The sequence below is a fragment of the Bufo bufo genome, chromosome 6 (genome assembly GCF_905171765.1).
Source record: "Bufo bufo chromosome 6, aBufBuf1.1, whole genome shotgun sequence".
NCBI lineage: Eukaryota > Metazoa > Chordata > Amphibia > Anura > Bufonidae > Bufo > Bufo bufo.
The window spans coordinates 326,252,913-326,280,693 of NC_053394.1; the positions used below are offsets into that span (position 1 = coordinate 326,252,913).

Consider the following 27,781-nt stretch of genomic DNA (forward strand, 5'->3'; position numbering starts at 1 on the left):
GGGTCCGCAGCTCCACAAAAAGATAGAGCATGTCCTATTCTTCTCCGCAGCTTGCGGACAAGAATAGGCATTTCTATGGGGGTGCCGGGCTGGTGTGTTGCGGACCCGCAATTTGTGGGTCCGCAACACACCACGGACGTGTGAATGCAGCCTTAGCTACACCATAGCAAGCCTGTGAAGGCATCCGCTTACCATGGTAACTATCGGGACACTGCCACAGCAGTGCAGCAGCCCGATGGGAGAGGGAGGGAGCTCCCCTCCCTGTTAACCCTTTCCATACAGCGGTCCCTATGGAGACTTTCTCCCTCCTCTTACATGAGAGGAGGGAGAAAGTTTATTTTCGGTGATCGCCGTGATACAGTGTATCACGGCGATCACGTGATCAGAGACCGCTTGTCACGGTCTCTGATCACTGCCCCAAGCCCTCAGCTACCTCTGGTAGCTGCTGGCACGGAGCTCCAGCGCTTGAATTAAGCGCTAACGGGCTGAAGTGGTGGCGTAAGTGGTCACTAAGGGGTTAAACCAGGCCCAATGCCTTGTAGGACTAGCTCAGCTTAATGTAATAATACTTTTCACTTAGCAGAATACATGCGTTTTTTCACCACAGATTCCGGTGTGGAAAAAATGCAGCTTAGTACAGTACCAGCAAAGTGTATAAGATTACAGAAATCTCATGTACACTTTGCAGGTTTTTGCTACGTGGAAATTGACCTGCTGTGTGGATTTCCAAATCCGCAACATGTTAATTATGTTTGCGGTTTTAGTTGCCAATTTCATCCTTTTTCTAATGAAGGGTGAGATCTGCAGCAAAACCGCATCAAATCCAAACTGAAAATCGCTGCTAGAAATTACGGGTTTTGGTGCGGATATGCTGCAGAAACACACATTGTGCCTAGTTTAACAGTGAATTTACTGGTGACAGATTCCCTTTAATGCACCCCAAAGAGTCCTAATGGAAGATAGCTGATATTTCAAAAACTAGAAGGATAAATGTAGTCTGCAATATTGCATCTTTTTTACTGAGGTTACTGATGTGAGATTTTAAGCAGAAGTTACTCCTTCATTATACGTTGATTTATTTTCACACTCCTTTAAACATGCTTTGTGATCTTGGGTCAGACTCTTCTTCCCTTTATAATATGCTGCTATTTGTGCTGCAAGGTGAATGTCGGAAGAGCTGTTTATTTTCTATTCCCTCCCAGAAAGAGTTGATGAAAATTAATTATTTTAAGGGGTTGTCTCACTTCAGCAAATAGCATTTATTATGTAGAGAAAGTTAATACAAGGCACTTACTAATGTATTGTGATTGTCCATATTGCTTCCTTTGCTTGCTAGATTCACTTTTCCATCACATTATAAACTGCTCATTTCCATGGTTACGAGCACCTTGCAATCCATCAGAAAAAGCATCAGCCTATGTGCGTCACCAAATATTCCAGCGCTTCTTCCTACAGTGTGCAAGCACGACCACTACTGAGGATTTGGAGGGTGGTCGTAATGATGGAAACAAACTGTGTATAATGTGATGGAGAAATAAATTTAGCCAGCAAAGGATGCAATATTGATAAACACAATACATTAGTAAGTGCCTCGTAATAACTTCCTTTACATAATAAATGCTATTTCCTGAAGTGAGGTCATGTGTACCCCAAAATGATGCTACAACTTGTCCTGCAAAAAAACAAGCCCTCATATCACTGCATTGATAAAAACAAATGAAAGCTCTTGAAGAAACATTGCTTGGTCTCTAAGGAGCAAAACAGACTGCTCACTAAGGGGTTATACTATAATTTATGTCCGGCTTGGTGAGCACAGGCCGCTCCTGTCACATTTCTGGCTTGCAAGACTGATTTCTGACTTTGTGCTGTCATTGCAGCCGGTTATATACCGTAAGTGTCTCTTGATGTAATCTGACGTAACAGTCTGATCTGTGGACTGATTCAGAATAGTAAATATGAGATTGCTGCTTTTTTTTTTTACCATATTCTGAGTGAACCTGTTATTGGCTAATGGTTCTTATTAGGCTAATTTCACACTAGCGTTTTTGTGGATCCGTCATGGATCTGCAAAAACGCTTCTTTTACAATAATACAACCGCATGCATCCGTCATAAACTGATCCGGTTGTATTATGCCTTCTATAGCCATGACCGATCTGTCTTAAACACCATTGAAAGTCAATGGGGGACGGATCCGTTTTCTACTGTGCCAGATTGTGTCAGAGAAAACTGATCCGTCCTCATTGACTTTCAATCGTGTTCAAGACGGATCCATCCCTATTGACCTACATTGTGTGCCAGGACGTATCCGTTTGGCTCCGCTTCGTCAGGTGGACAGAAATACGCTGCAGGCAGCGTTTTGGTGTTCGCCTCCAGAGCAGAATGGTCACTGAACGGAGGCAAACTGATGCATTCTGAGCGGATCCTTTTCCATTCAGAATGCATTAGGGCAAAACTAATCCGTTTTGGACCGCTTGTAAGAGCCCTGAACAGATCTCACAAACAGAAAGCCAAAACGCAAGTGTGAAAGTAGCCTAACTTGTGATATATTTCTAGAGGACTTTTCATCACTTCAGACATCTCAGTTTTAGTTATTTATTGCTTCCCATAAAATAACAATTCTGGAGCATGTGTTCACTTAAGGCTACTTTCACACTTGTGGCAGAGTGATCCGGCAAGCCGTTCCGTCGCCGGAACTGCCTGCCGGATACGGCAAAACTTATGCCAACTGATAGCATTAGTAGGACTGATCAGGATCCTGATCAGTCTTAAAAATGCCTGATCAGTCAGAAAAATGCATTGAAATGCCGGATGCGTCTTTCTGGTGTCATCCGGCATTTATTTTTTTCACCTTTTTTTCTGTCTGCGAATGCGCAGACCGGAAGGACGGATCTGGCATTCAGACAAGTCAGTTTTTTTCGTCGGAGATAAAACCGTAGCATGCTGCGGTTTTATCTTTTGCCTGATCAGTCAAAATGACTTAACTGAAGACATCCTGAACGGATTACTCTCCATTCAGAATGCATGGGGGATATGCCTGATCAGTTCTTTTCTGGCATTGAGCCTTTTTGACGGAACTCAGGGCCAGAAAAGAAAAACGCTATTGTGAAAGTACCCTAACTCATACCTTGTTTCCTCCGCTCTTATTATATAAATAATATATGAATATTATATAAATAAATTGATTGAAAAATTTATGCATAAAGATTTCAGAGAAATAACATAGGAAATGCAGAACACACAGGGGGGGGAGATTTATCAAGGTTGGCGTTCCCATAAGCCAAAGAGTAGATGCCTCTTAATAAATTTGTTGCATATCTGGCCTCCCATGTGCCAATAACTGAGATGTAGGCCAGCTAGGGGCTATAACCTGTGTTGGAATTTTTGTATGATCCCCAAACAAAAGATCTAACCATGTTGTCTGCAATGCTCCAAATCTTAACATTTAGTCTAGGGGCAAAAGAATGGAAAGTACACATGATTCATGGTGGTATTTAAGTCTTCCTCCTCTCAAACAGCAGAAGACCCTTTTTATTAACAGAAAACTGGGTATCATCCTTACAACCTAAAAATACGAATGAGCGAATAGTATTGTAACGTGTTTTAACAAAGAGTGATGTATATATCCTCATAGTATGCACTGGATGCAGATAGGATACTCTAGGCGGACCCTGTGTAGCCATCTAGCTTTCATACTAAATATTGTAACCTAGGTATATCCAAAATGTGATTATGTTTAATTTATTCTACTATATCACCTACACCAGTTATTGGCGTATGTTATAGGGAATCTGACGGGCTGTGCAAAATCCCATCCCCTTTTAATAAGACCAGAAAAGCTCAAAAAGTCTCGCATTATGGCACAAATATGGCGTGCGCCATAATTTTCAACTTTTCTTTTATATATTAATGGCGTAAATAGTTTTACAAATGTCCCCCACAGAGATTTAAAAAAATAAAAATAATTCCCCTGAATTGTTTTTCATGTGAAATACAAGTATTTACTAAAACAGACATATTAGGTGAGATGAACGCTCCTCTTAAAGGGAGTGTGACCAGGAAATTCTCTGATAAACCAGGCACAATGTCTTTTAGGGCCAGGTCAGCTGCATTTAGTGATACAGTTCACTTAGCGATCCGCTGCTTCATTCTAAAGAAAAAGTACTTTTAAGACCTGTTGCACACAACTGTGTGTCCCCCTTGGCCGTACATGGGACACCGGCCGTGTGCATTCCGCATCATGGATGCGGACCCGTTCACTTGAATGGGTCCAAAAATCCAGAGATGCGGAGCGGAATGGAACCACGGAACGGAAGCACTACGGAGTGCTTTCGTGGGGTTCCGTTCCGCAAAAAGATAGAACCTGTCCTATCTTTATGCGGAACGGATGGATCGAGATCCGCATATGGCTGGCCCATGGTCGGTGCCCATGCATTGCGGACCGCAATTTCCGGTCCGCAGCACGGGAAGCACACGTTCGTGTGCAAGAGGCCTAAGTGATATGTTTCCTCTGCCAGCCCCTCCTTCTCCTTCTTGATGGACAGGGCCAGCTTCCTGTATAGTCATCATGCCTGGCTCAGAAAAGAAATGGAGGGACTGGCAGAGAAAGCTATAGGAGCTTGAGTGCACAGAGTGGTTTGTGTCCACCCTTGGTGCACTTAACAGCTAATTTGCATATGCATTAAAAGTACTTTTTTTTCAAAAGGAAGTAATGAAGATCTCTAAGTGAACGGTATCATTACATACAGCTGGGCTAGTCCTACAAGGTATAGTGCATGGTTTAACAGTGAATTTCCTAGTGGCAGTTTACATTATAGTAAAAAATACCGTATATATGTTAATTTGTCCAGTGTTTGGCTGGGATAATTCCCATGTTACTTTTTACCTCTTGCACTTTGGAACTCTCTAAAAATCTCCCAGTTACATCTAGCCCTTTTATAATACATCTTTATTATACATTTTGTGTTTTGTAGAAAAATCTGTTAGCGTATGGCAGCCATAATCGTATGGCATTATTTTTAGGCTGTGTTCACGTGTCATGGCTTTCTTGCAGTCTTTATACCTAAACTAGCAGTTGGCACTTGGCACCTTCACTGGCATGTTTGCGTTCACCATATTTGGGGGGCGGATGCACTGTTTGTTCACATTCTCGTATTAACTTGTGATACCTCTTACCTTTTCTGACCTGTGCACTGTAGGTTTTCATGCTCTTGTTCGTGGAGGTGTGATACTTCTTGTGACTGGTTGATGGCCTTGACAAGAAGTCAGGGTTGCTGTACATTGATAGCCACCTATGATAATATTTCCTGTGCCTGCTGAGGATTGTGTCTGTAATCGCAAAATTGTTCTAAGTAGTGCTTCAAGCCGATAATGTTGTTTGTTCATAGATTCTATACAGTGAAGATGGTGTTTTCATTTCAGACCACGTGGAATCCATCCGTGGACATGTGGTGGCATGAGCTTGTGAAGAGTGCCGGCACGGAGTGTGAGCCAGAGTGGTGTGATGCTGAAGACGAGCTGTTCATCCTTTACACCAGTGGGTCTACCGGCAAGCCCAAGGTGAATACATACACTCAGGGTCACATAGGGGGGATGTGATTTTGATTTATTGTTGCTTTAGAGAATTTTGACTGTAAAAAAGATGTCCTCAATGCAAGAGTGGATTAAAGGGATTGTCTGGTTTCTGGAGGAAATCGAACAACACATGTGATCCAAATGCAATATAGAATAGATTATTACTTACCTACAGTTCCCATGCTGCTGCTCTGGTTCTCCCGGCAGGGCTCTGTTTATCTGGCAGCAGTAATGTCACGTCGATAACATGTGACCCCTGCAGCCAATCACTGGCCTCAGCAATGCACATGTTTTCGTTGTGACATCACTGCTGCAGCCAGATAAACAGAGCCCTTAGGGGAGAACTGGAGCAGCAGGTAAGTAATAATCTATACTGTAAAGGGGTTTTGCCATGATTGATATAAGAAAATCAGCCATCATATAGTACATGACAATATCTTTCTAACAAAGCTAGAACAGCCCTGTACCTTACATGGGGCCAGAGATCTCCACATTCACTGCTCCCAATTGCTCTGTTAGATTCTCTTCAGCCTGACAGATCAGGGGCATGTCCTTTCTGCTGCAGCTCTCTCCCTGTAACTGCCACAACTTCTTACAGAACATATGGCTGGTAGTAGTTGAAGATTTAATGTGACCATGTTCAACCAGTTCAGTGAGACTGATCAAAAAATAAGGAGAAGAAGAGACAGCAGAGCAGTTGGCGCTATGCAGATGCATTTTATTGAATAGCTCACTAGCTGTACTAAATTTTTAATTTCATGCAATTACAAAAGTATTCAGATGCTGATGCTGGTTTGAAAAATGTAGACTGTTTTGTGACACAACCCCTTTGATGCTGACAAGATCGCATGTGCCTTCTGGTTTCCTCCTGAAACAGGACAACCCCTTTAACGTGCTGTTTCTCTAATTTACAGGGAGTTGTCCACACTGTGGGAGGTTACATGATCTTCACTGCCACCACGTTCAAGTATGTGTTTGATTACCATCATGATGATATATACTGGTGCACTGCTGACATTGGATGGATTACCGGACACTCCTACCTAGCCTATGGGCCACTTGCCAATGGGGCAACCAGTGTCTTGGTAAGTAAATGTTTTAGATGACGTGCAGCCGGTTTTGTTTAATTGCAGACTTGTTTTTGCTTCTTTTGCCAGTTATTTGACATACATTTTAGCTTTACAACTGTCATTCTGTTCTCAGTTTGAAGGTCTTCCCATATACCCAGACATTTCCCGCATGTGGCAGATCATTGATAAGTACAGTGTAACCAAATTCTACACTGCACCAACAGCAATCCGCTTGCTGATGAAGTTCGGAGATGAGCCAGTTAAAAGGTATGGTGCCACATTAGCAGTTACTGATTTGTCATTTTCATTCTCAGCGATGCATGCTGTGCACAGCATGAATCTCTTAGCCCCACTGCAAGGCTATATTAAAGCACTCACATTGCTTATAGAGCGGTCAAAAACTCACCTGTCTGCGCTCCTGCCATTCCCACACCACTGCCCAATTCCCAGCAGCTTCTGGTGTCTACTGGACTGGAAGTGGCCTTGTCCAGTGACGCCCACTACCATTAGGTGGGCAGCTGTTTACAGCTAGCCATGGGAGCTTATGGCTTCCTTTCCCGCTGTTCAGCCTCAGGCCACTAGGATTGAGGCTTGTTAGGCAGTAGAACAGCACTGGAGGTCGCGATGACATCACTGTGACCTCTTGCATCGGGTCCCAGGCGCACAACGAAATGGTCACAAATGCCTACATCAGGATGCTGGAGTTTGACCACGTCATCACGCTGCCTGAGATCTGCCGCAGGAGATCGCATTGATGTTATTGTGACCGCCATTGCCGATCACAGGCGGCAGTGGGGAATGGGAGTCAGGTGATTATTTTTTTTTGTTTAATATGTGGCCACTACTGGGGACATTAATTACAGGCCGGAGCACTTGGGGGGGGGGGGGGGTGGTGTATTATAAGTCATGGGGTGTTTATTTGTTTACTCCCACTCTTTTCAAGCCAAACATGAGAACGGGGGCCTCGTACCCCCTGTAGCTGTACTGGGCTATCTCCGGAACTCCAATAGAAATGAATGGAGCCCGCATGTGCAACGGCCGCACCATTCTTTTCAGGGGAGCTGCAGGGGTTACAAAGCCCCCCGTTCTTGTGATCAGTGGGGGTCGCAGCGGTAGGACCCCTGCCGATCTGATAGTTATGCCCTATCCTGTGGATAGGGGATAACTTTAACCAAACTGAATACCCCTTTAACTCTAACAGGCTTAGGTATCTGAGAGCTTGGTGAGCTGTTAGAAGGCAGTGGCGCTCCTGTGGGCGCTACTGCCTTCTCAAAACAGCTGATCAGTGGGGGTCCCGGGTGTCAGACCCCCACCAACCAGACACAAATGACAGTAATTTTGACCAGCCACTGTATGTTTTAATATTTGATGACTTAATGCAATACCAGATCTAGATGTAGTGGAACTGTATGTGAATTTGTGTGCACTACAAAAAATATTGTGAATGGGCTCGGTCTATTTTTCACCCCATGTCAAATGACACAAGTGCTCTCACAACCCGCAATTGTCATTCATCTTGTATACTTCTCCCCTGGTAGGTACAGTAGAAAATCCCTGAAGATTTTGGGAACAGTTGGAGAGCCAATTAATCCTGAAGCTTGGCTTTGGTATTACAATGTGGTAGGAGAGAAGAGATGTCCAATTGTGGATACATTTTGGCAGACAGAAACGGTGAGAAATACTGCTTTAGTGTCTGAGAAAGGTCATAAAGAGCAACTATGGGCCATTTTGAAATGTGGTAGTGGAGTGTAATTCAGCGTAATAAAAAAAAAATACTTTCTCCAAGTTTTTTTTTGTCTTTTGCAGGGGGGTCATGTGTTAACTCCACTTCCAGGTGCAACAGCCACCAAGCCTGGCTCAGCAGTAAGTTAAACCTGAACAGTAATGGCTGATAAAAAAATAATAATACAGACCTTCCTGGGTTCCCACCAGTGCTGTTCTTTCCAAAAATAACAAAAGGACTAGATCAGGCACATAACTGATACAAATGGTGGCGGATGGGCCCCATTGGGTCCACCAGGTTTCCGTTTGGAAGCCCTGCATTTTACTATACAAAATATAGGTTTTTTTTACAAAATATAATTTTTTTTTATACAAAATATCGTAGCATTCTGTGCTATTTTTTCCCATGGTATTCATAGTTTTCACCATGCACTGAGGTATATTTGTGTAGGAGCCTGGCTGAAATAATATACCATTGATACAAGGAAGCGTTGTTAAAACAGTAGAGTTGGGACTAATCGGCGACTTTGGCCAAATATTGTAGCACAGCGATTCTATTTTACATTGCAACATGAGACTTACATTGCAGCCAGAGAGATACAGTATAGCTCCAGCTTAAAATTACATTGTAGCTAAAAAATATTAACAGGTAGAGGGAGTAAGCAGTTAATAAGGATTACAACATGATCAGCTTATACAGTATATTGCCGATATTAATGGTCTTTTCTCCGTTTTATTTTTAAGACCTTTCCATTTTTTGGAGTAGTTCCTGCCATCTTGAATGAGTCTGGGGAGGAATTAGAAGGAGAAGCTGAAGGTTATCTGGTAAGTAGAAGGTTTTGTCCCAAATTCAGTCTCCTAGGGAGCCTCTTTTACTTTTCCACCACCTCCACTCATACTTAGCCATCGGTAGACAAATCTTTTAGAGACCATACATAGCCACAGTGGTGTACCTTTCATAGAGGCGGCTAGTCGCTTCTCCTGGCTCCTAAAAGCCCCCATGCACATTAGTATTTCTCATTCGTATCATTGGGGGACAAAGGCTTGACCATGGGTGTAGCTGCTGCCACTAGGAGGCGGACACTAAGCACAAAAATGTGGACTCCACTCTTCAGCTATACCCTTCCTACAGGGACTAAGCTAAAAACAGTTTGCAGGTCTGCTGATCTCTTTTTTTTTTTCTTTCTTTCTGCTGGGCTGCTCCGTTGCCTGTGTTTCTGCTCCGTTGCCTGTGTTCCCACCCTGGAGAGGGGAGTCCCCAAGCCCGCTGCTCGTTCCCGGTCTCCTGAAGACAAGGAGGACCAGAGGGTCCCAAAGCCTCTGTATCCCTCCAGCTTTCGGGTCACCATGTCTGGCCTACCTTAAGTCCCCTCTGTTACCGGTGTAGCAACCCTCAAGGGGCAGCACACCGAAGGTGGTGACCCGGCTGGAGCCAGGGGGGCAGAAAACGACAGATGGGTGAGTATTCTCTCAGTCCCCAAGGCTCCCTCCTCCTTCTCAGGTTACCCCATGGGTGAATGTCCCCCACTAAGGCCTGCTTACCTTCTCCTGAGGCCTCAGTTCTGCAGGTGTCCCTTCCCATGGGGAGGGGGGGAGGCTTCATAGAAGAACACGTTTCTACAGGATTCTGCCCTGGGGCCACCTTCCGCTTGTTTCCTGGCGTTCCAGTCCTGTCCTCCGTCGGGGCCGCTGGTAATCGAGGCCCCGGCTTCTCTGCGGCCTATTTTCCATCCGGCTCCCCGCAGCAGATCCCTAGCACCCGGCCGGCTTCTCCGTTCGGCCGGGGCATGTTGCGGCGCCTCCGCTATCTTGGAGGGGGGGTGGAAGCCTTCCTCAGGGCGCAGTGTGTGTCTTCTCCCCCATCGACACGTGATTGCCAGGCCGACATTTAATCATGGGGGCGGGGCATGAGGTGCTCCCCACTCCCTTTCATTCCATCATCTTCTGGCGCTCTTTTTCTGCGCTCTGCCCACTTCCTGCTTCAGAAGGACCTCTGCAGGACTCTGACACTCATCCTCTCCACAAGGCGCTCTGGACAAGCTACACTGAGGGACACAGGCCGGGTAAGCTGCTTTCCCCTTTCTACAGGGTCTATCCTACTCCCCTCATTTTCCTACCTGTCACTATAGGGTGATCACTATGTCCGAGTCCAAACCCCCAGGTCCCAAAACAGGTGGTGACTTCCGTGCGCCACTTTGCCTGTGCTTTTTGTCACTCAAAAATTCCCATGCAGTCAGTTAGATCCCCTCTGCTCTTCGTGCTCTGCCCCACCACCAAGTGGCTCTGACGCTGACCCAGTCGCCCCTCCTGCCCAGGAGTGGGCGCCTTCCCTGTCAAAGATGGTACAGGACAGGAAGATTTGACAAAGAAGTGGTCGTCCTCTCCTATTGTGGACCCTCCCATATCCCGCTTTGCTAAACATACCACCTTGCCTATGGCGGACGGGGCTTCCTTTTCCGACCACAGGGCTAAAAAATTTGAATCTTTTGAAAGTCATCCTTTGAAGCAGTGGGCACAGCGCTGTGTCCAGTTTTTGCCTCTACATGGGTGAGTGGGTGGGCAAACAAACTATGCCAGGGCCTCTCCTCTGGGGACCACTCGAAGGAACTTTCTGATATTGACCTAAAGCTCTCCCAGGCCAGTTCTTACGTTTGTGAAGCCTCTCTAGACTCAGCCAGACTTATGGCCCGCTCGTCAGCTCTCTTAGTGGCTATTCACCGTACCCTTTGGCTGTCCTGCTGGGCGGGAGATAATGCCTCAAAACGAGCCTTGACGGCCCTCCCCTTTTGCCGGCAGCAGACTTTGTGGCAAATGCCTGAATTAAATAATCTCTGAAGCTACAGCTGATAAGAGCACTCATTTACCACAGAACAGGACATGTTTCAACAGATCAAAAAAGCGTACGCCTCTTTTCCCCCCCCAGCCGACAAGGCTACCCCGGATCAGAAGTGCAAGCCTTTCTTCAAACCTCGGCCTTCCTGGCGTCCCCACAAACAGGGCTACAAGTCCTATGCCCCCAAGAACTTCTCGGCATGACAGGTGGTTTTCAACACCCCCTCCCCCCAAAAGTGTCATCTCAGAGGGTTACAAGCTGGAGTTCAGCTCCCCCCTCCCTCCACCCCGATTTTTACGCTATTCTCCCTCGACCTCCCCCCATTCTTTTTTTCAGGCTATTCTTACCCTTCTGTGGCAGGGAGTGATCGTTCAGGTTCCTGCGCAAGACCGTTTTTGGGGGTTTTACTCCAGTCTCTTTGTGGTTCCCAAAAAGGAAGGTACAGTCAGGTCCACAAATATTGGGACATCGACACAATTCTAACATTTTTGGCTCTATACACCACCACAATGGATTTGAAATGAAACAAACAAGATGGGCTTTACCTGAAGACTGTCGGATTTAATTTGAGGGTATTTAAATCCAAATAAGGAGAACAGTGTAGGAATTACAACACTTTGGAACCAGGGGAGTACCTGGCCTCGATAGACATCAAGGACGCTTACCTCCATGTCCCCATTTGCGTCAGTCACCAGAAATTTCTCCGATTCGATGTGGGTCCTTTTCACTACCAGTTTGTAGCTCTCCCGTTCGGTCTGGCCACAGCTCCCAGAGTCTTTACAAAGGTTCTGGCCTCGGTCATGGCTCTGCTCCATGCCAAGGGAAAAGTAGCGATTCAATACTTGGCCGATATCCTGATAAAGGGTCCGTCAGTCTGGACAACGGCAGACAGTCTGCACATCGTCCTGGACACCCTGGAATGCTTCGGATGGGTTCTGAACTGGCCAAAGTCATGTCTCTATCCATCTCAGCGGCTGACCTTTCTTGGCATGTTATTCGACACCTTTTAGGCCAAGGTATTCTTGCCCCCGAAGAAGCTATCCACTCTCCGGCTTCAGATTCTTCCCTTGTTGCGGCCCCGTCCTCTCACCATTCGTCACTGCATGAGGGTTCTGGGTCACATGGTCTCTGCCTTCGAGGCAGTGCCCTATGCTCAGTTCCATACCAGGACTCTTCAGCGAGATATTCTAACCTATTGGGACCGATCCCCAGTCTCTCTGGATCGGCTTGTACGTCTCCCTGCTCTTGGTCCGACCCACCAGGCTTTCAGGTGGTGGTTGGTTTCCCTAATGCTGACGTCGGGCTGCTCTTTCCTTCCCCTCCGCTGGACAATGTTGACAAGGGACACCAGACTCCGGGGCTGGGGGAGAGTATTGGAAAAGCTCTCTGTTCAGTGCACGTGGTCGCACGAGGAAAGCTCCCTTCCCCTTCAACATTCTGGAATTTTGGGCGATTAGTATCTCTCTGCTTCATTGGACCGACCATCTCCGGCGACGTCCGGTTCAGGTTCAGTCCAACAATTCCACGGCTGTGGCATACCTCAACCATCAGTGCGGCACCTGGAGCCCGGCAGCTATGGCAGAAACAGCGCTGATTCTCAGCTGGGTGGAAAACCATGTCCCAGCGCGGTCGGCAGTTCACATCCTCGGCGTCGACAACTGGATCTCTGACTCTTTCAGCCTGGAGTGTCTTGATCCCGGCGAGTGGGCTCTTCACCCGCATGTTTTTTCAACCACAAGGTTGAGAACTTTGTCACGCGGTCCAAGGATCCCCTGGCATACGACGCTCTCGTGATTCCGTGGAGTCAGTTCACGTTTCCTTATGTGTTCCCTCCTCTTCCCCTCATTCCGCATCCCTAGTCTCCCTCTTCGCCGACGAACCCTGGTGTCTTTCCCTTTAGGAGGACCTCTTGTCACAGGGACCGATCTTCCACCCGAATTTAAGGTCTCTACATTTAGCGGCATGGCTGTTAAAGCCGCCGTACTAAGGGCTCGGGGGTTCTCGGATGCTGTTGTCCAGACCATGATTCGTGCCAGGAAACTGTCGTCCTCACAGATCTATCACCGCACCTGGAAGTCCTACTTTAGTTGGTGCGAACGCCACCAGCTGTCTCCCATTCATTTCTCGTTGCCGCGACTCTTGTCCTTTCTGCAGTCGGGCATGGACTTGGGGCTTGGCTCTCAGTTCTCTTAAAGGGCAAGTTTCGGCTCTTTCCATTTTATTTTAGCGGAACTTTGCTTCGCTTTCTGCAGTTCGGACCTTTCTGCAGGGGGTTGTGCTTGCTGCGCCCCCTTACCGCCCTCCGTTGAATCCTTGGGACCTTAATCTAGTGCTCAGCACTCTCCAGTCCTCACCGTTTGAGCCTTTGCAGCAAATCTCCCTTCGCTTTCTGTCCTACGAGGTGGCCTTTTTAGTGGCAATTATTTCCATCCGTAGGGTGTTGGAACTCGCGGCTCTTTCCTGTTGGTCGCCCATCCTGATCCTCCATTAGAGCAAAGTAGTACTCCGCCCTGTTCAGTCCTTTCTTCCAAAGGTTGTCGGAATTCCATCTCAATGAAGAGATTATTCTACCTTCTACAGAGATTTTTTCACCTCCTGTTCAGTTTGAAAACAGCTGTCCCTTATTGGTGGCTCCAGGCACCCATCGTTTTAAAATGCAATTCTAGGTGTAAAGGAATAAGCAAGTTTGGAGCCTGTTTGGAAAATGAGGCTTGTTGCATCTGTGTCAGGGAGTAAAGCCCATTCAGAATTTTGCTATAAGAATCTGTGATGTCTGTGTACAGCCCTGCACAGCTGGCTTATAATTCTGCTTGCTAAAATATAGCAACATTTTTTTATTAATAAAAGCAATAACTTATTTTGATGTGTCCAAGCATATGTATTGGAGAAGCATCCACAGCTTTATGTGATGGCCTTTTGAACCACACAAAAGTTAACATACTGTACTCAAACCAAAGTAGTATATATAGTTGTAGTATAAGTCTCTACACCCTTAGCCCAAAACTGGAGAACTTAGCCATCTCTATATACGTTCTGTAAAAAATGTTGAAATCTAAAAGTGAAATCTGGTTTTGCTTTTCTAGAAGATACTTTTTACTGGATTTATACATTCCTTATGATAACTATTGTATATCTTTTGCTCTCAAGGTATTTAAACAACCCTGGCCTGCACTCATGCGCACTGTTTACAGGAACCATGAACGGTTTGAGACAACCTACTTCAAGAAGTTTCCTGGATATTATGTCACGGGAGATGGTAAGTAATATACTTGCCTGAACAATTTTCCACTGTACTTTATCACCTCCTGACTTTTTTCACAATCTCTGCTTGCAGTCATTCGATAGGAACTTTTGTTGTTCATTTCAAGGGGATAAAAAGCTGTCCTCGTATGATGGAGTGCAGTTATCAAAGCTCTGTCTTATTACAAGCCGTGCGCCTGCGGGATCACCGCAACCAGGAGAGATTTAGAATTTCTGGTGTCATTGATACTACATCTGTTGGGCCAGGCTACACCCTCTCCTGCTAAGCCCTACACGCTTTTCTGACCACTTCTGAAAAGCAGTGAGAGAGAGAAGTGAAAAGTCACAAATATGGCATGCGCTATAATTTGCACTTTTTTTACAACACTATTGTGGCATGAAATATTTGATAAATGTGCCTTTATGACTGCAAGCAGAGATATAGAAAAACCCCAATAATCTGGTCAAATAGTATATCTGGAAAATTGTATACATTCTCATTATACAAGGAAAAACTGAAATACCTCTTTAAAATATCTAAGAAGCATAAGGAACAAGAAGAAAACTCTTACAATGTGTTTGCGGCGTATGACTTAAAGGGGATGTGCAGGTTGTATATGTTAATTAGGGCTGCAGTAAACTATTATTTTAGTAATCGTGTATTCTATTGATTATTTTTACGATTAATCAAGTATTCCAATAAGAAAAACCTTCTTAAAATAACGTATTGCTTTATAAAAACAATATTTTTATTTATTACAGTGGCATAGCAAATAATTGCACACAGATAAGGCTTCTTTCACAGCTGCAATATACATTGTCAGAAGAACAGCCAGCATGTACCATATCGGGTTATAGCTGGATACTGCCGGCTGCTGCAGCAATTTACTGTAATGGGGTCCGGCCTTGTTACAGCATTCAAGCTGGGTTTTGGCCAGACAAAAAAACAAAAAAAAAAAGCTTTGGATGATACCCAGCATGTATGCCGAAACATGGCCAGATGGCCTTGGACCACATTATAGTCAATGAGAGCATATAGCTGGTTGTATCCAGCTATACCCAATTCGGTATACTCCAGCAGGCTGTTCTTCTCCCAGAATGTGTATCTAAGGCTATGTTGTGAACTCCGTCAGTCTGTTCCGGTGGAGGACCAGACTGCCGGAGTTCACTGGCTGCATCTGTCATAGCTGGATGCCCATTGACTGTAGAGAGGATCTGGACAAAAAATGCTGCACAGTGACATAGCATTTTGTGACCGGACTCCGGCCAGTCGCCAGATGATCAGAGTCCTAGTGTTCACACTGCAATGTGAACCTGGCCTAAGCTGTTAAAGAAACCTAAATAAGATGATCAGATTTCTTTTACGGTTCAATCATTATTTTATTGAAGCATAAAAGTATATATTACAACAAACATATCAAGTATATAGATATAGGAAATGATAAATGATATGACCAATTGCTGGCCACGTAAATGCCTCGGAGGTAGTACGGTATAAAGGAGGCCAAATTAAGTATGACACAACATGTAATAGCTGGTGGAATCTATCAAGATTGAATAAATATAAGTATGTCACACATTTCCAAATAATTGGTCAATTATTCACATTAATAAGGGAAAAGGACAAGACGAGACTCGACACACCAAGACATAACATGAACAGGAGGTAGGGGAGGGAAAGGGAAGAGAAATGAACTTAACATATCATAGCCATTACTTTAAGAACTGCTAACAGGTATATTACCAGTTGTCAACCACCCAGAGAAAGAAGTGGAAGTGCGGAATTGGTTCCATGGATCCCATGTCCTCCAGAATGTCGCTGAAGAATCTGTGTCAGAGGCACTTAACTCTTCCATATGAACTAGAGCATCCATAGCGCCAGACCAGGTTACTCTTAAAAGGCTTTTGGTCGACCGCCATTGGCGGGGAATTATCTGTCTCATAGCTGAAATGAACAGACGTAAAGCCCCTTTCTTAATCTGAGAGATTCGCCCTGAGGAAATGGATAGGAGAGCTATCGAAGGATCAGGTATAACAGTAGTTTTGTATAGATAGTTGTATAAAGCAAAAACATCCCACCATAGGGAGGCCACACGTGGGCAATCCCACCAGATATGTGTCATTGTGCCCTTTGCTGTGAGACACCTCCAGCAGGCATCTGTTACCAAGGGGTAAAACTGGTGCAATCGAACTGGGGTCCTATACCATCTGGTAAGAATTTTATAATTGAGTTCCTGTAAATTACAGGACACAGTTAACTTATGTGTAAAGAGAAGAGATCGAGACCATTGGTCTGCCGAGAAGGTGGATCCCAGTTCTGATTCCCAGTCAGACATAAATTTAAGTTTGGCTCTGTGTGCGCCCGTGGAGGAGCCCTCTTTCTCCCCAGAGTTCAACGTGGCATATAGCAAAGAAATAGCGTGACCGGGAGCAGAGCTAGCCGTACACAACTTTTCAAACTCCGTTAAGGGGGGACAAGACTGCAATCCAGGCATCAGGAAATTAATAAAACTTCGTAGCTGAAAATAAAGGAGCCAGCGTCCAGGATTCGATGGTATGATATGAGAGATGTCTTCAAGGGGGAGTAGGCCAGCCTGTGTGTATATGTCCATCAACTTAATTGTGTGGCTACTTCGGGATCCAAGGGCCGGAAGTCGATTCAGACCAACAGGAAGACCCGGATGGCCCGTAAGTACTGTGAGAAGACCAGGGGCATGTATAAGATTAAGTTTAACGGCAAATTTACTCCAAAGTCTAGCTAAAGAATAGAGAAGCATCTGAGAATGCGAGTCAGGTAATTAATTTAAGGAGCCAATTCATGCTCAATTTCAACCCATAATTTAGAAGAGCGGTTATGGAATATGTCTAGAACACAGTTCATAACTGTTGCTCTATAATATAAGAGGAAATTTGGCAATCCTGTACCTCCTGAGGATTTAGAACAGGATATCAAATTGTAACCAAGTCTAGCCCTGGGTTTCTTCCAAACAAAAGCCAAAATCATTCTCTTAAGTCTTGTAAAATAAGTGAGGGAGATTGCGCATGGGATCGTCTGAAACAAATTTAAAAGGCGCGGCAAAATATCCATTTTAACAGCATTAATCTGTCCAAACCATGAGATCTGAAGCGGGGCCCATTTCTGGATATTGGATTCAATGGATTTAAGCATGGGTAAGTAATTAAGCTTAAACACGTGTGATAAGTTCGCCGGGATAAGAACCCCCAAATATTTAATGTAGTGAGAGGCCCACCTAAAGGAGAAAGATTCTTTAAGGTAGTCCGCTTCCCGATGGGGTATATTGATATTCAAGATCTCTGATTTCAGCACGTTAACTTTAAAGTTGCTAAGGCGACCAAAAAGGTCAAATTCTTGGAGAATCGAGGGCAGTCCTATTCTGGGAGAGGTCAAGTATATAAGCAGGTCGTCCGCAAACAAGGATAACTTATGTTCTGTTTTACCAAGCCTAACACCTGGGATCGAGGGGTTCGCGCGGAGGGCATTCGCCAGGGATTCCATCACTAATGTATATAAAAAAGGCGACGGGACACCCCTGACGGGTACAGTTTCGTATATCAAACGGGGCAGATAAAAGACCGTTAACACGAACACATGCCGAGGGCGAAGAGTAAAGAGCTAATATCCTATAAATCATTCTGTCTCCCAGACCTATGTGTCGCAGAGTCTCCTCCAGGAACCGCCAGTTTACCCTGTCGAATGCCTTCTCCGCGTCTACAGTGAGAAGGCACAAAGGTATTTTAAGTTGTTGCGATCTCGCTATCAATCCTAATGTTTTAAGTGTATTGTCGCGAGCTTCACGTCTCGGGACAAATCCAACTTGCTCCTTGTGAATACAACCTGGGATGTGGGGGTGGAGTCTCAAGGCCAAGAGCTTGGCATACATCTTGAGATCCACATTGAGCAAGGAGATAGGCCTGTAATTGGAACAAGTCGCAGGGTCTCTGCCTGGCTTGGGAATGACCGTGATATGTGCCTGGAGAGCTTGACGTGTGAAGGGGCAGTCCTGTGAGATGGAGTTAAAGGTCTCAACAAGTGTAGGGGTTAGCTCCTCCCGAAGGATTTTATAAAATCTAGAGGTCATCCCGTCTGGGCCCGGGGATTTCCCGTTCTTCAGATCTTTGATCACTGCTCCAAATTCAAAGGGGGTAAAATCATCTTCTAATGTGACCGTATCTGTGGCGGGTATGGGGGTGGGGCCAATTTGAGACAGATGGTTCCGAGCGTCTTCTCTATGTGAGGGTTCTTGCGAAGAATCTAATGTTTGAAGATTGTATAAAGAAGCATAATAAGACCTGAATTCTGAAGTGATGTCTACAGGATTATGTACGGAGCCTCCCGATCGTGTGTTGATTGAAAGTACATGAGTTAGCGTTGTTCGGGGATGCAATGCTCGGGCCAGCCAGCTACCGCACTTGTCTCCATATTAAAAGAATCCATGCCTAATTTTGTCCCTAATACATAGTGACTTCTGGTTTAGAATTTGGAGTATTTGTTGTTGCACTAGGGAAATGTCCGATTTTAGAACATCTGAAGGGGAAGTTTTTTTTATTTTGAGTTTCCTTCAGGGTGAGATCAGACAAGAGAGATCTCAATTTATGGGAGCGTTCTTTTTTCAGTCTAGTTCCATGGGAAATAAATATGCCCCGTAGCACGCATTTGAGAGATTCCCATTTTATAGGCGGGGGCGTCAAATCTGCTCGATGATCACTACCAAAATCTGAGATGGCTTTCCTAATATCTGTCAGGCAAGCTAAATCTGAGAGCAAGTTATCATTTAATCTCCACGAGAAAGGACGTGGGCAAGAGGGCTGGGAAGAAATAAGGCCAAATACAGGCGCATGATCGGACCATAAGCGAGTGTCAATGGAGCATCTAGGACCAGAGTCCAACAGTTGCTGAGAGATAAATATGTGGTCAAGTCTACCATAACTATTGTGGATTGGGGAATGGAAGCTATAATCCCTGACACCTGGATGCAGAATACGCCACAAATCTACCAGACGAAGTGCCATGAGTTCAGATTTGAATCTGCGAAGAGAACTCGAGGAGATTGAGGACCTACCAGAGGAGGAGTCCATCTTCGGATCCATCACCAAGTTGAAGTCACCTCCAAGGATGATCGGGGAGCCGTCAGCAAATTTGGACAATTTTTTTCAAGATCTTGGATCCAAAAGTAATCTGCCCCTGGTTAGGGAAATAAGCATTAGCAACAGTGACAATAGAACGATCTACCGAAAGCTTAATAAATATAAACCTGCCTTTCAAGTCTATCTCAGAGGATAAGATCGCATGACGGAATGACTTGTGTAACCCTATGGAGACACCCCCAGACCTTCCGGTAGGATTGGGACCATGGAACCATGTCTGGTAATATCTATTAGTGCATTTGGGCACGGCACCCGTCTTAAAGTGAGTTTCCTGAATCATAGCAATCATAACTCTCTTTTTGTGGAGACTATATAATATCTGGCTGCGTTTCTCGGGTTTATTGAAGCCCCGAACATTAAAGGTACAAAACGATATCGGCGCCATTTTGTGTAATGGTAGTGAGGAGGAGGCCTAATCCCTGAAATCTCTTCAATGACAATAGGAATGTAATAAAGGTAGGACAAGAGAAACATAAGGCAGGGGAGACAAAGAGACAAACATCTAAACACATATTAGTGCACATAGAACAAATGAAATCCTATAGGGAGAACCAACAACGTCAGTTCAGGAGGTACTAAGTAATGACCGTGTGTGCCGCAGTCCCTATGTGGGGTAGGGAGAAGACAAGGACTGAGTCGTCTCCCTACTTGACCAGCTAACGAGAGAGAAAAAATATCATTGCAGTATATAACAGGACAAGTGTGCAAACAGGTCAAAAGGACCCAACAATGTGATAACACTATGCATATATAACCATAATAATGCAACACAGTAAAGTGAATAAGAGGGTGAAGAACCCCTCAAGTGTGCAAATTTGGAGGTAAAGATATCGCCGACAGTCAATCGTCAGGATCAGGTGCGCATCTAGAGGTCCTCTTCTGTTTAGGCGAGGTCGTCTGCCATCTTTCCCTCTGTGGGATGGAGATGGGTTGTCTGGCTCTTGGCCAGTGAGGTAGCTCCAGGCGTGGAAGATCAAAGGCGGCTCGGAAGCTAGTAAGGTCATCCAGGGATCTGAACACTGCTGATTTCCCATCTTTAGAAGCAGATAGTTGAAACGGATATCCCCATCTGTACGGTATATCCTTAGCTTTAAGCAACGCTAAAAGTGGTTTCAGGGCTTTACGTAGCTGCAGGGTACGTCTTGCTAGATAGTATGATGATCTCTTTTTCAGCATGCATGGTTTTCCCTGCGTTTCTGGACGCTTTAAGGATAGCTTCCTTATCTTTGTAGAAGTGAATCCGACAGATGACATCGCGAGGGCGATTAGGATCACTCAGTTTAGGACCTAGGGCTCTATGTATGCGATCAATTTCAAGGGATTGTCCCAGATCTCTGGTCAATAAGGTATTAAAGAAGGAGAGATCTTGTGGCAAAATATCTTCAGGGAGTCCCCTAATGCGCAGGTTGTTCCTCCTGTTTCTATTTTCAATATCGTCCAAATGAGTGAGGATATCCTGTATCTGGACCGAGTGTGTCTGGACAGCTTGTTGGTGGGAATCTAGAACGTAATACTTGATCCTGCATTGTTTCAACCTCTTCCACCCTCTGACCCACCTGTTTAAGATCATGCTGCAAGGCCTCAATGTCCCGTTTATGAGAAGTTTCCAGCCTTGTGGAAAAGGCATCTATTTCATGCCTGGTGGGGAGGGACTTGAGGTGAATTTTCCAGTCCTAGTCCTCATCGTCACCCGGTGGGGCTGGGGAGCCTCCCGACCCGGACATCGCGGCCTGAGAGCAGCGGTTTCTAGGAGAGTGGCCTTGAGCTGCTGCGGAGGCCGTCCCTGCAAACGAGGGAGACGAAGTGGCCGACGAACCGGAGCTAGCTGCTGCAGCGTATGAGGCCGGAGAACTGGTGAGTGTACCTCTTGCTGGCTGTGGTGAAGCCGAGGCCTGTGAGTCTGGTCCCTTATGGCACGAAGGGGACGCCGCTCTGCGCTGTCTCGACGCCATCTTGGGGGAATCGTCTCTCTCCTGGTGAGCGTCTGGCTGGCTTGATGAGGCGAAGAAGCGGGAAATGGCTCCCTATTTGCGCTGGATCGGAGCAGGGGTAGATGAGGGTCTCCTTCTGCGACCTTTCATGTGGCTGGCGGGGTCTGGTTGTCCTGTAAGGGCTGTGTGAGCTGGAGTCTTTCAGGAGCCGAGGTGAAGCACGTCTTACTCCGCCATTGGCAAGCTCCGCCCCCCCAGATTTCTTTTAAAAGCAAAATAAAAAAATAAAAATGCTAAATTACAAAAAAAAAAAAACAAGTAAACAAAGTAGTATGACATAAAGATTGCCTTACCCTTCATGTTGTTCAACTTTCAGGCAACTTTTGTTCTGACTGTCTTGCACACATCTGTACTGTTTTCTTCTAAGGCTTTCTGGCATTTTTAGACTGCAAAAATAGATCTTATAAAAAGTGGTGTAAAGGAAAACTGGCTTAGTTTCTTAATAGCAAACAGTCAGATTCCACCTTTTTCATTTTCCAAAGAAGCTCTGAATAATGAAAGGTGGAATCTGATTGGTTACTAAACCAGTTGACCTTTTCACCAGTTTGGATAAAGCTATCTCCTGAATAAGGTACATATGGTAAAGTGCATGTAAGCTTGCATGAATCAGCTTACCCTAAAGCAGTGATCAGCAACCTCCGACACTCCAGCTGTCCAGGAACTACAACTCCCAGAATGCTTCAATCACTTCTATAGTGGTAGTTTCACAGCAGCTGGAGTGCCAAAGGTTGCTGATTCGTGGCCTAAAGGATCATTTGGCTGTTGCAATGAAGAAAAGTGAGCATATCCACATGCTCAGAACTGAGGCTGGCCCTGCGCTTTTGATGCTATATTTCCTGCTGCAGAAAACAGACGATCTGATGGCGTGGATGTTGCTGGAATACACAGAAAGCACTTTGCCGGCTTTATTATTACTGGGTAGCATGTTTCATAAGTTTTTCACCATGACAGCGAATTCTTTCTTGGATACGGGATGTTCTCCAAAGTACATCAAGACTTCCTTCTGCACAGATTGACTTAACTGCTGCTCCTTATCCTCTTCTTCACTGGAGCTGGACTCTGATGATCCCAGTATATTCTGGAGGAATGATGTGGCTGTTGCGTGATCATTGGCATGCTTTGCTGCAGCAGGGTTATCTTCTTGTCCTCTTCTAGAAGAAGCTCCATCATGTTCACTAGGCCGTATCATTACCTTTTTGGCAACAAGTGCCAGGCTCTGTACTGTGCTTTGGACCTTGATTGAGTCATCAGCAGACAAGAATTTAGGTTTCTTAAATCTGGGATCCAGAGCAGCGGCAATTAGGGCAGTGTTTGAAGAGTCAGGTTGAAACATAGACAGTTCTTGTCATCTTGTGATCTGTTCTACCACATGAGCCTGGTATGACCTTAATGGTGCAGTCTCAAAAGCTAAACCCTGTATGGACTTCTTTAGGTTCTGCACTAGCTGTGGAAGTGCAGAGAGGGTAATGTACTTCTGGCCACTCAGAAACACCATAGCTCCTTCACATGGCTCAAGGGCCTGGGTTAGCTCCTCAATCAGGCTCCACTGTTCAGGCTTCAGATCAAGCTGGTGGTGTTTTCCTCTTGGAGTCACTTCTGGGTCTGAGAGAACAGCAGTCATTGGCCATCTTTGTTCCAGCAGTCTTCATAACATGTGATAAGTGCTATTTCAGCACGTACTTACATCATGAACCAGCATGTGTTGTGGTGTGCCCATCTGCTGTTGCTTTTCATTTAGCTTGGTGCATGCCAACTCACTCTTCTTAAAATGCTGAACAAGGCATCTTACACAAGTCACACACTTAGGCCCCTTTCACACGAGCGTGACAGATTAGGTCCGGATGCGTTCAGGGTGCGTTCAGTGAAACTTGCACTATTTTGCAAGCAAGTTCAGTCTGTTTTGTCTGCGATTGCGTTCAGTTTTTTCCGCGCGGGTGCAATGCGTTTCAATGCGTTTTTCACACGCGTGATAAAAAACTGAAGGTTTACAAACAACATCTCTTAGCAACCATCAGTGAAAAATGCTCATGTACACATACCCATTGAAATGAATGGGTCAGGATTCAGTGTGGGTGCTATGCGTTCACGTCACGCATTGCACCCGCACGGAAAGCTCGCTCGTGTGAAAGGGGCCTTAGAGATAGCTTGGTGGTTCTTCAGAGCGCTTTGCACAACCAAGTCCAGGGTGTGGCCTGCACATCGCACCGATGCCCATACATGTTTTTCTTTTAAAATCTTCACTCCTGCTACAACATTAGCACCATTGTCATGGACAACATCTTTGACTTCCTCTGCTGGAATGCCAAATACGGCAATAACATCAAGCCACTCTGCATTGTTGTTAGGCTGTAGGACTCCATTTGCCAATCCTTACCAAGAAAGTGACACATCATCCCCAGATAAGCAATGCTGTCAGTCTCCTTAAGGCTCCATTCACACGTCCGTGGTGAGTTGCGGACCGGCCCGGCACCCCTATAGAAATGCCTATTCTTGTCCGCAAGCTGCGGACAAGAATAGGACATGTTCTATCTTTTGCGGAGCTGTGGACCTGAAGATCCGGGCCGCGCTCCGCAAATGCGAATGCTGACAGCTGTCCGCATCCATTCCGTCCCCATAGAAAATGAATGGGTCCGCATCCCTTCCGCAAAATTGCGGAACGGATGCGGACCCATTTGCGGATGTGTGAATGGAGCCTAAGAGTGTTCTTCAACTTGCCTTTTGATTTCTTCATACTTTTTCTCAATAATTTTCATGAAGTAAGTTCTTGAAGGAAGAGTGTATCTTAGATTGAAAGTGGAAATGATCCTCTGAAAACCTTCATCCTCCACCATGGATAGCAGACTCATTTCTGTGACAATCCTGTTCAGAATGCTGTCTGTAAGCTCAGCTGCTTCAATTGAACGTGATGCAGCTCTCCACACATAGCTGTCCATACATCGCTGTGATTGTGATGTACTGAAAATGAGGTCAAATAAACAATTATTCTTACAATACAAAGCCTGTGTGTTGTGCGTCACTAAGATCATCTAAAATGTTTGCTTTACTTACCTTGGGTCCGGTCCGCTTGGTGAACTAAATGCGAAAACTGGGTGTTTTCTGGCAATGTTGAAGAGTTCATGTTGTGCTATTATGGTAGGCTAGTTCGGTTTTACAATAGACACACTGTACAGAGCTTTCGTTCTTTTTCAGCTTAAAATGATCCCAAACTTTGGGCACTCTATTGTGGTTTTTCTCTGTCCTGTCTCTTCTGTTCGCCCCTCGGCCTCACTATTTTCTATCTTTCTCCATTTCGCAGTTGAAGTAAAGTAATACTTCTTTAGGTCTTGCCTCTTGTAACAGTAAAAGAGTCACACCTTAAGGGGGGGTAAAATATGAATTTCAGAAACAAAATATTTTTCATCAGCACACACAGTTAATCAGATAAAACTACACTCCCCAAATCAGACTATCATCTCAGCAACAATACCCCCCCCCCCCCCCAAGTCAGTCAGCCTTGCCCTCAAATCAGTTCCCCCATGCCGCAAGCCCGCAATCAGACCCCCAGGCTGCCACCACCACCATCAGAACGTCCCTTGCTGCAATCAGATACAGACCCCCATGCCATCCATTGCCATTTTTCCGGCCCCAAACCCACTCCCCCAGTGCCTCCATGCTATCCATTGTGATGTCCCCCAGTGCCATCAGATCAGCCCCTCCATGCCATTTCCCTCACTCCCCCAGTGCCATCAGATATCAGCAGCCCCTCCATGCCACTGCCAATTTCCCATCAATGTCCCCCAACGCCATCACTTCAAATCACAGGTGCCCCCTTCAAATCTGCAGGTCCCAACACCCCCACCCCCAGATTCGGACCCCTGCTAGTGCTATCTTATACTTACCTTTCCTGGCAGTGCGCTGACATGGAGTCCGCAGGAGACGAACGCGTATTCTTCCCAGCATGCACCGGGAGGGACCTGACGTCACACACAGCGTCAGCCAGCGCGCCAATGATATTTGCACGCCAGGCCCTGCAGCGCGGTGCCGACTGGAGGCCACGGAGCGGTGAGTGAAAGGCTTCATTTCACTTGCGCTCTGTGGTCACGTGATTTAAACGAATCCTCGATGCAGGAAAACTGCATCGAGAATTGTTTGTAATCGATTAAATCAATGAATCGTTTAAGCCCTAATGCTAATGACCTGTCCTCATGATAGGTGATCAATATCTGATCAGCGGGGGTCTGACACCCGGAACCCCCATCGATCAGCTGTTCCATGTCAGCGCCACATCCTCTTCATTACACTGCCCGTCATCTCGGCTGTGCAGTATAATTAAGTACTCACTTCATTCACTTAAATGGAGCTTAAAGTACTTGTAAATACACTGCACCGCCCCTGCATGGGAGACGACACATCGTGTAATGAAGAGGAAGCAGCACTCCCATGGAGCACCACCTCCTCTTCAAAAGCTGATGGGCGGAAGTTATGGCTGTTGGGCACACTCCGATCAAGTATTAATGACTTATGCTAAGGATAGGTAATCAATATAAACTGCCTGCATAACCCCTTTAATTAAACATATCCCATGATAATTGTGTTATTTACCGTTTCCACAAACCCAAAGTCTTCCATTTTTAAAGGAATGACTACTGAGATTCTTCTGACCTCTAGTGAAAGTGTCCTTTATGATAAAAAGGCCATTGACTGTCTTCTTGTTTGAAAACTGACTTCACCTAAATGTCTTTGCTTAGGTTGTAGAAGAGACAAAGATGGTTATTATTGGATTACTGGGAGGATTGATGACATGCTTAATGTGTCTGGTGAGTTGTTTTCATCTGTTCTGTAGAAGATTCCATCGTAAATTCACAAGAACTATCTCTGACTGGAGGACTGATTGCATCTGTGATCATGGCTCTATGTAGAAATTGATGTAACTGATCAGTGCTCCGCTCTCTCCTTCCACCCTCAGGTCACTTGCTGAGCACAGCAGAGGTGGAGTCCGCACTTGTTGAACACTCTTCTGTAGCTGAGGCTGCAGCCGTAAGTCATCCACACCCTGTGAAGGGAGAATGTCTGTATTGCTTTGTCACTCTGCGTGATGGACAGGAGTTCACTAGCTCGCTAATTGATCAACTAAAGAAACTAGGTAAAGGACTTTTTCTTCTAAGGGGACATTTGGTAGCTTAAGGGCTATGTACACCTTTGGGGCCAATTTATTTTTTATTGCATTGTACTCCTTTTGAGCTAAAAATCATATTTTCATTTGGTCTTTATTAAAAAGTTTGAACCACTGTCTTTGTGCAGCCGTGACTTTATCTAGTAGCAGGATCTGAATTTAATTTGGTTCCATCAGCCAACTAATCTGACTGCCTCTTTATCTTTGCTCTCTGACATTCTAAACCCTCATTATAGCTCAGTTCTCACCTTACTGATATGAATGTGTTTGTGACCTCTTAGTAATTTAGGGATAAGGTTTATTATATGACCAGCACAAAGTAAAAGTAAAAAGTAGATAGAAAAACAGTTAACCCTTTGTGTTTTTATAAAGACCAAGTAAAAAAATTATTTTTAGCCCAAAATGAGTAAAATGTAATAAAAAAATTGCCCCCAAAGGTGTACATAGCCTTTAAGGCTCTTTTACATGGGCCCTTTTACAAATAATTGGCCAAGTGACCGTTCATAAAAATGCTCAGTTTTGATCATTATTTCCTCACCCCATGCTGTTTACATGGTGTGATATGCTGCCAACAGATGATTATCTGTCAGCTGATCAGATACTTTATCGGACCTATAGGAATAATAATTTGTCGACTGCACATCTCACTATGTAAACAGAGGAAGTGCTGCGGACATTATGCAAACTGTATGTATATATTATTTATTTCACTCTAATTATTGTTTTTACTTACTGATATTTATAGTAAGAGAAAAGATTGGACCAATTGCCACTCCAGATTATATCCAGAATGCCCCTGGACTGCCTAAAACACGCTCAGGTATGAAATGGTCCATTATATTTTTATTTAACTTTTTTCTTGCTGGATATTTTATTAAAATGCCAATTGTGTCTTCAAAATGAATCCTCCTTTTCAATCACATAGTGGCTGCCTGATATGATACGATACACTTTATTGAGGGAAATTTCAGTATCACAGCAGCACAACATATACATGGATCACAGTAGACAATGGACAGTATAATCCCATACAT

The 27,781-nt window shown here is 45.1% G+C and overlaps 1 protein-coding gene across 4 annotated transcripts in view; it reads left to right on the top strand.

The window, feature by feature from the left end:
* Positions 1 to 27,781, top strand: part of ACSS2 (acyl-CoA synthetase short chain family member 2) — an 83,871-nt gene that overhangs the window by 41,824 nt on the left and 14,266 nt on the right. For all 4 annotated transcript variants that reach the window (XM_040434940.1, XM_040434944.1, XM_040434942.1 and 1 more), the window contains 10 exons: positions 5,421 to 5,558; positions 6,488 to 6,658; positions 6,777 to 6,910; positions 8,182 to 8,314; positions 8,450 to 8,506; positions 9,110 to 9,190; positions 14,346 to 14,454; positions 26,323 to 26,391; positions 26,541 to 26,717; positions 27,493 to 27,567. In XM_040434940.1, the coding sequence (XP_040290874.1) occupies positions 5,421 to 5,558; positions 6,488 to 6,658; positions 6,777 to 6,910; positions 8,182 to 8,314; positions 8,450 to 8,506; positions 9,110 to 9,190; positions 14,346 to 14,454; positions 26,323 to 26,391; positions 26,541 to 26,717; positions 27,493 to 27,567 (1,144 nt within the window). The remainder of the gene's footprint in view (positions 1 to 5,420; positions 5,559 to 6,487; positions 6,659 to 6,776; positions 6,911 to 8,181; positions 8,315 to 8,449; positions 8,507 to 9,109; positions 9,191 to 14,345; positions 14,455 to 26,322; positions 26,392 to 26,540; positions 26,718 to 27,492; positions 27,568 to 27,781) is intronic.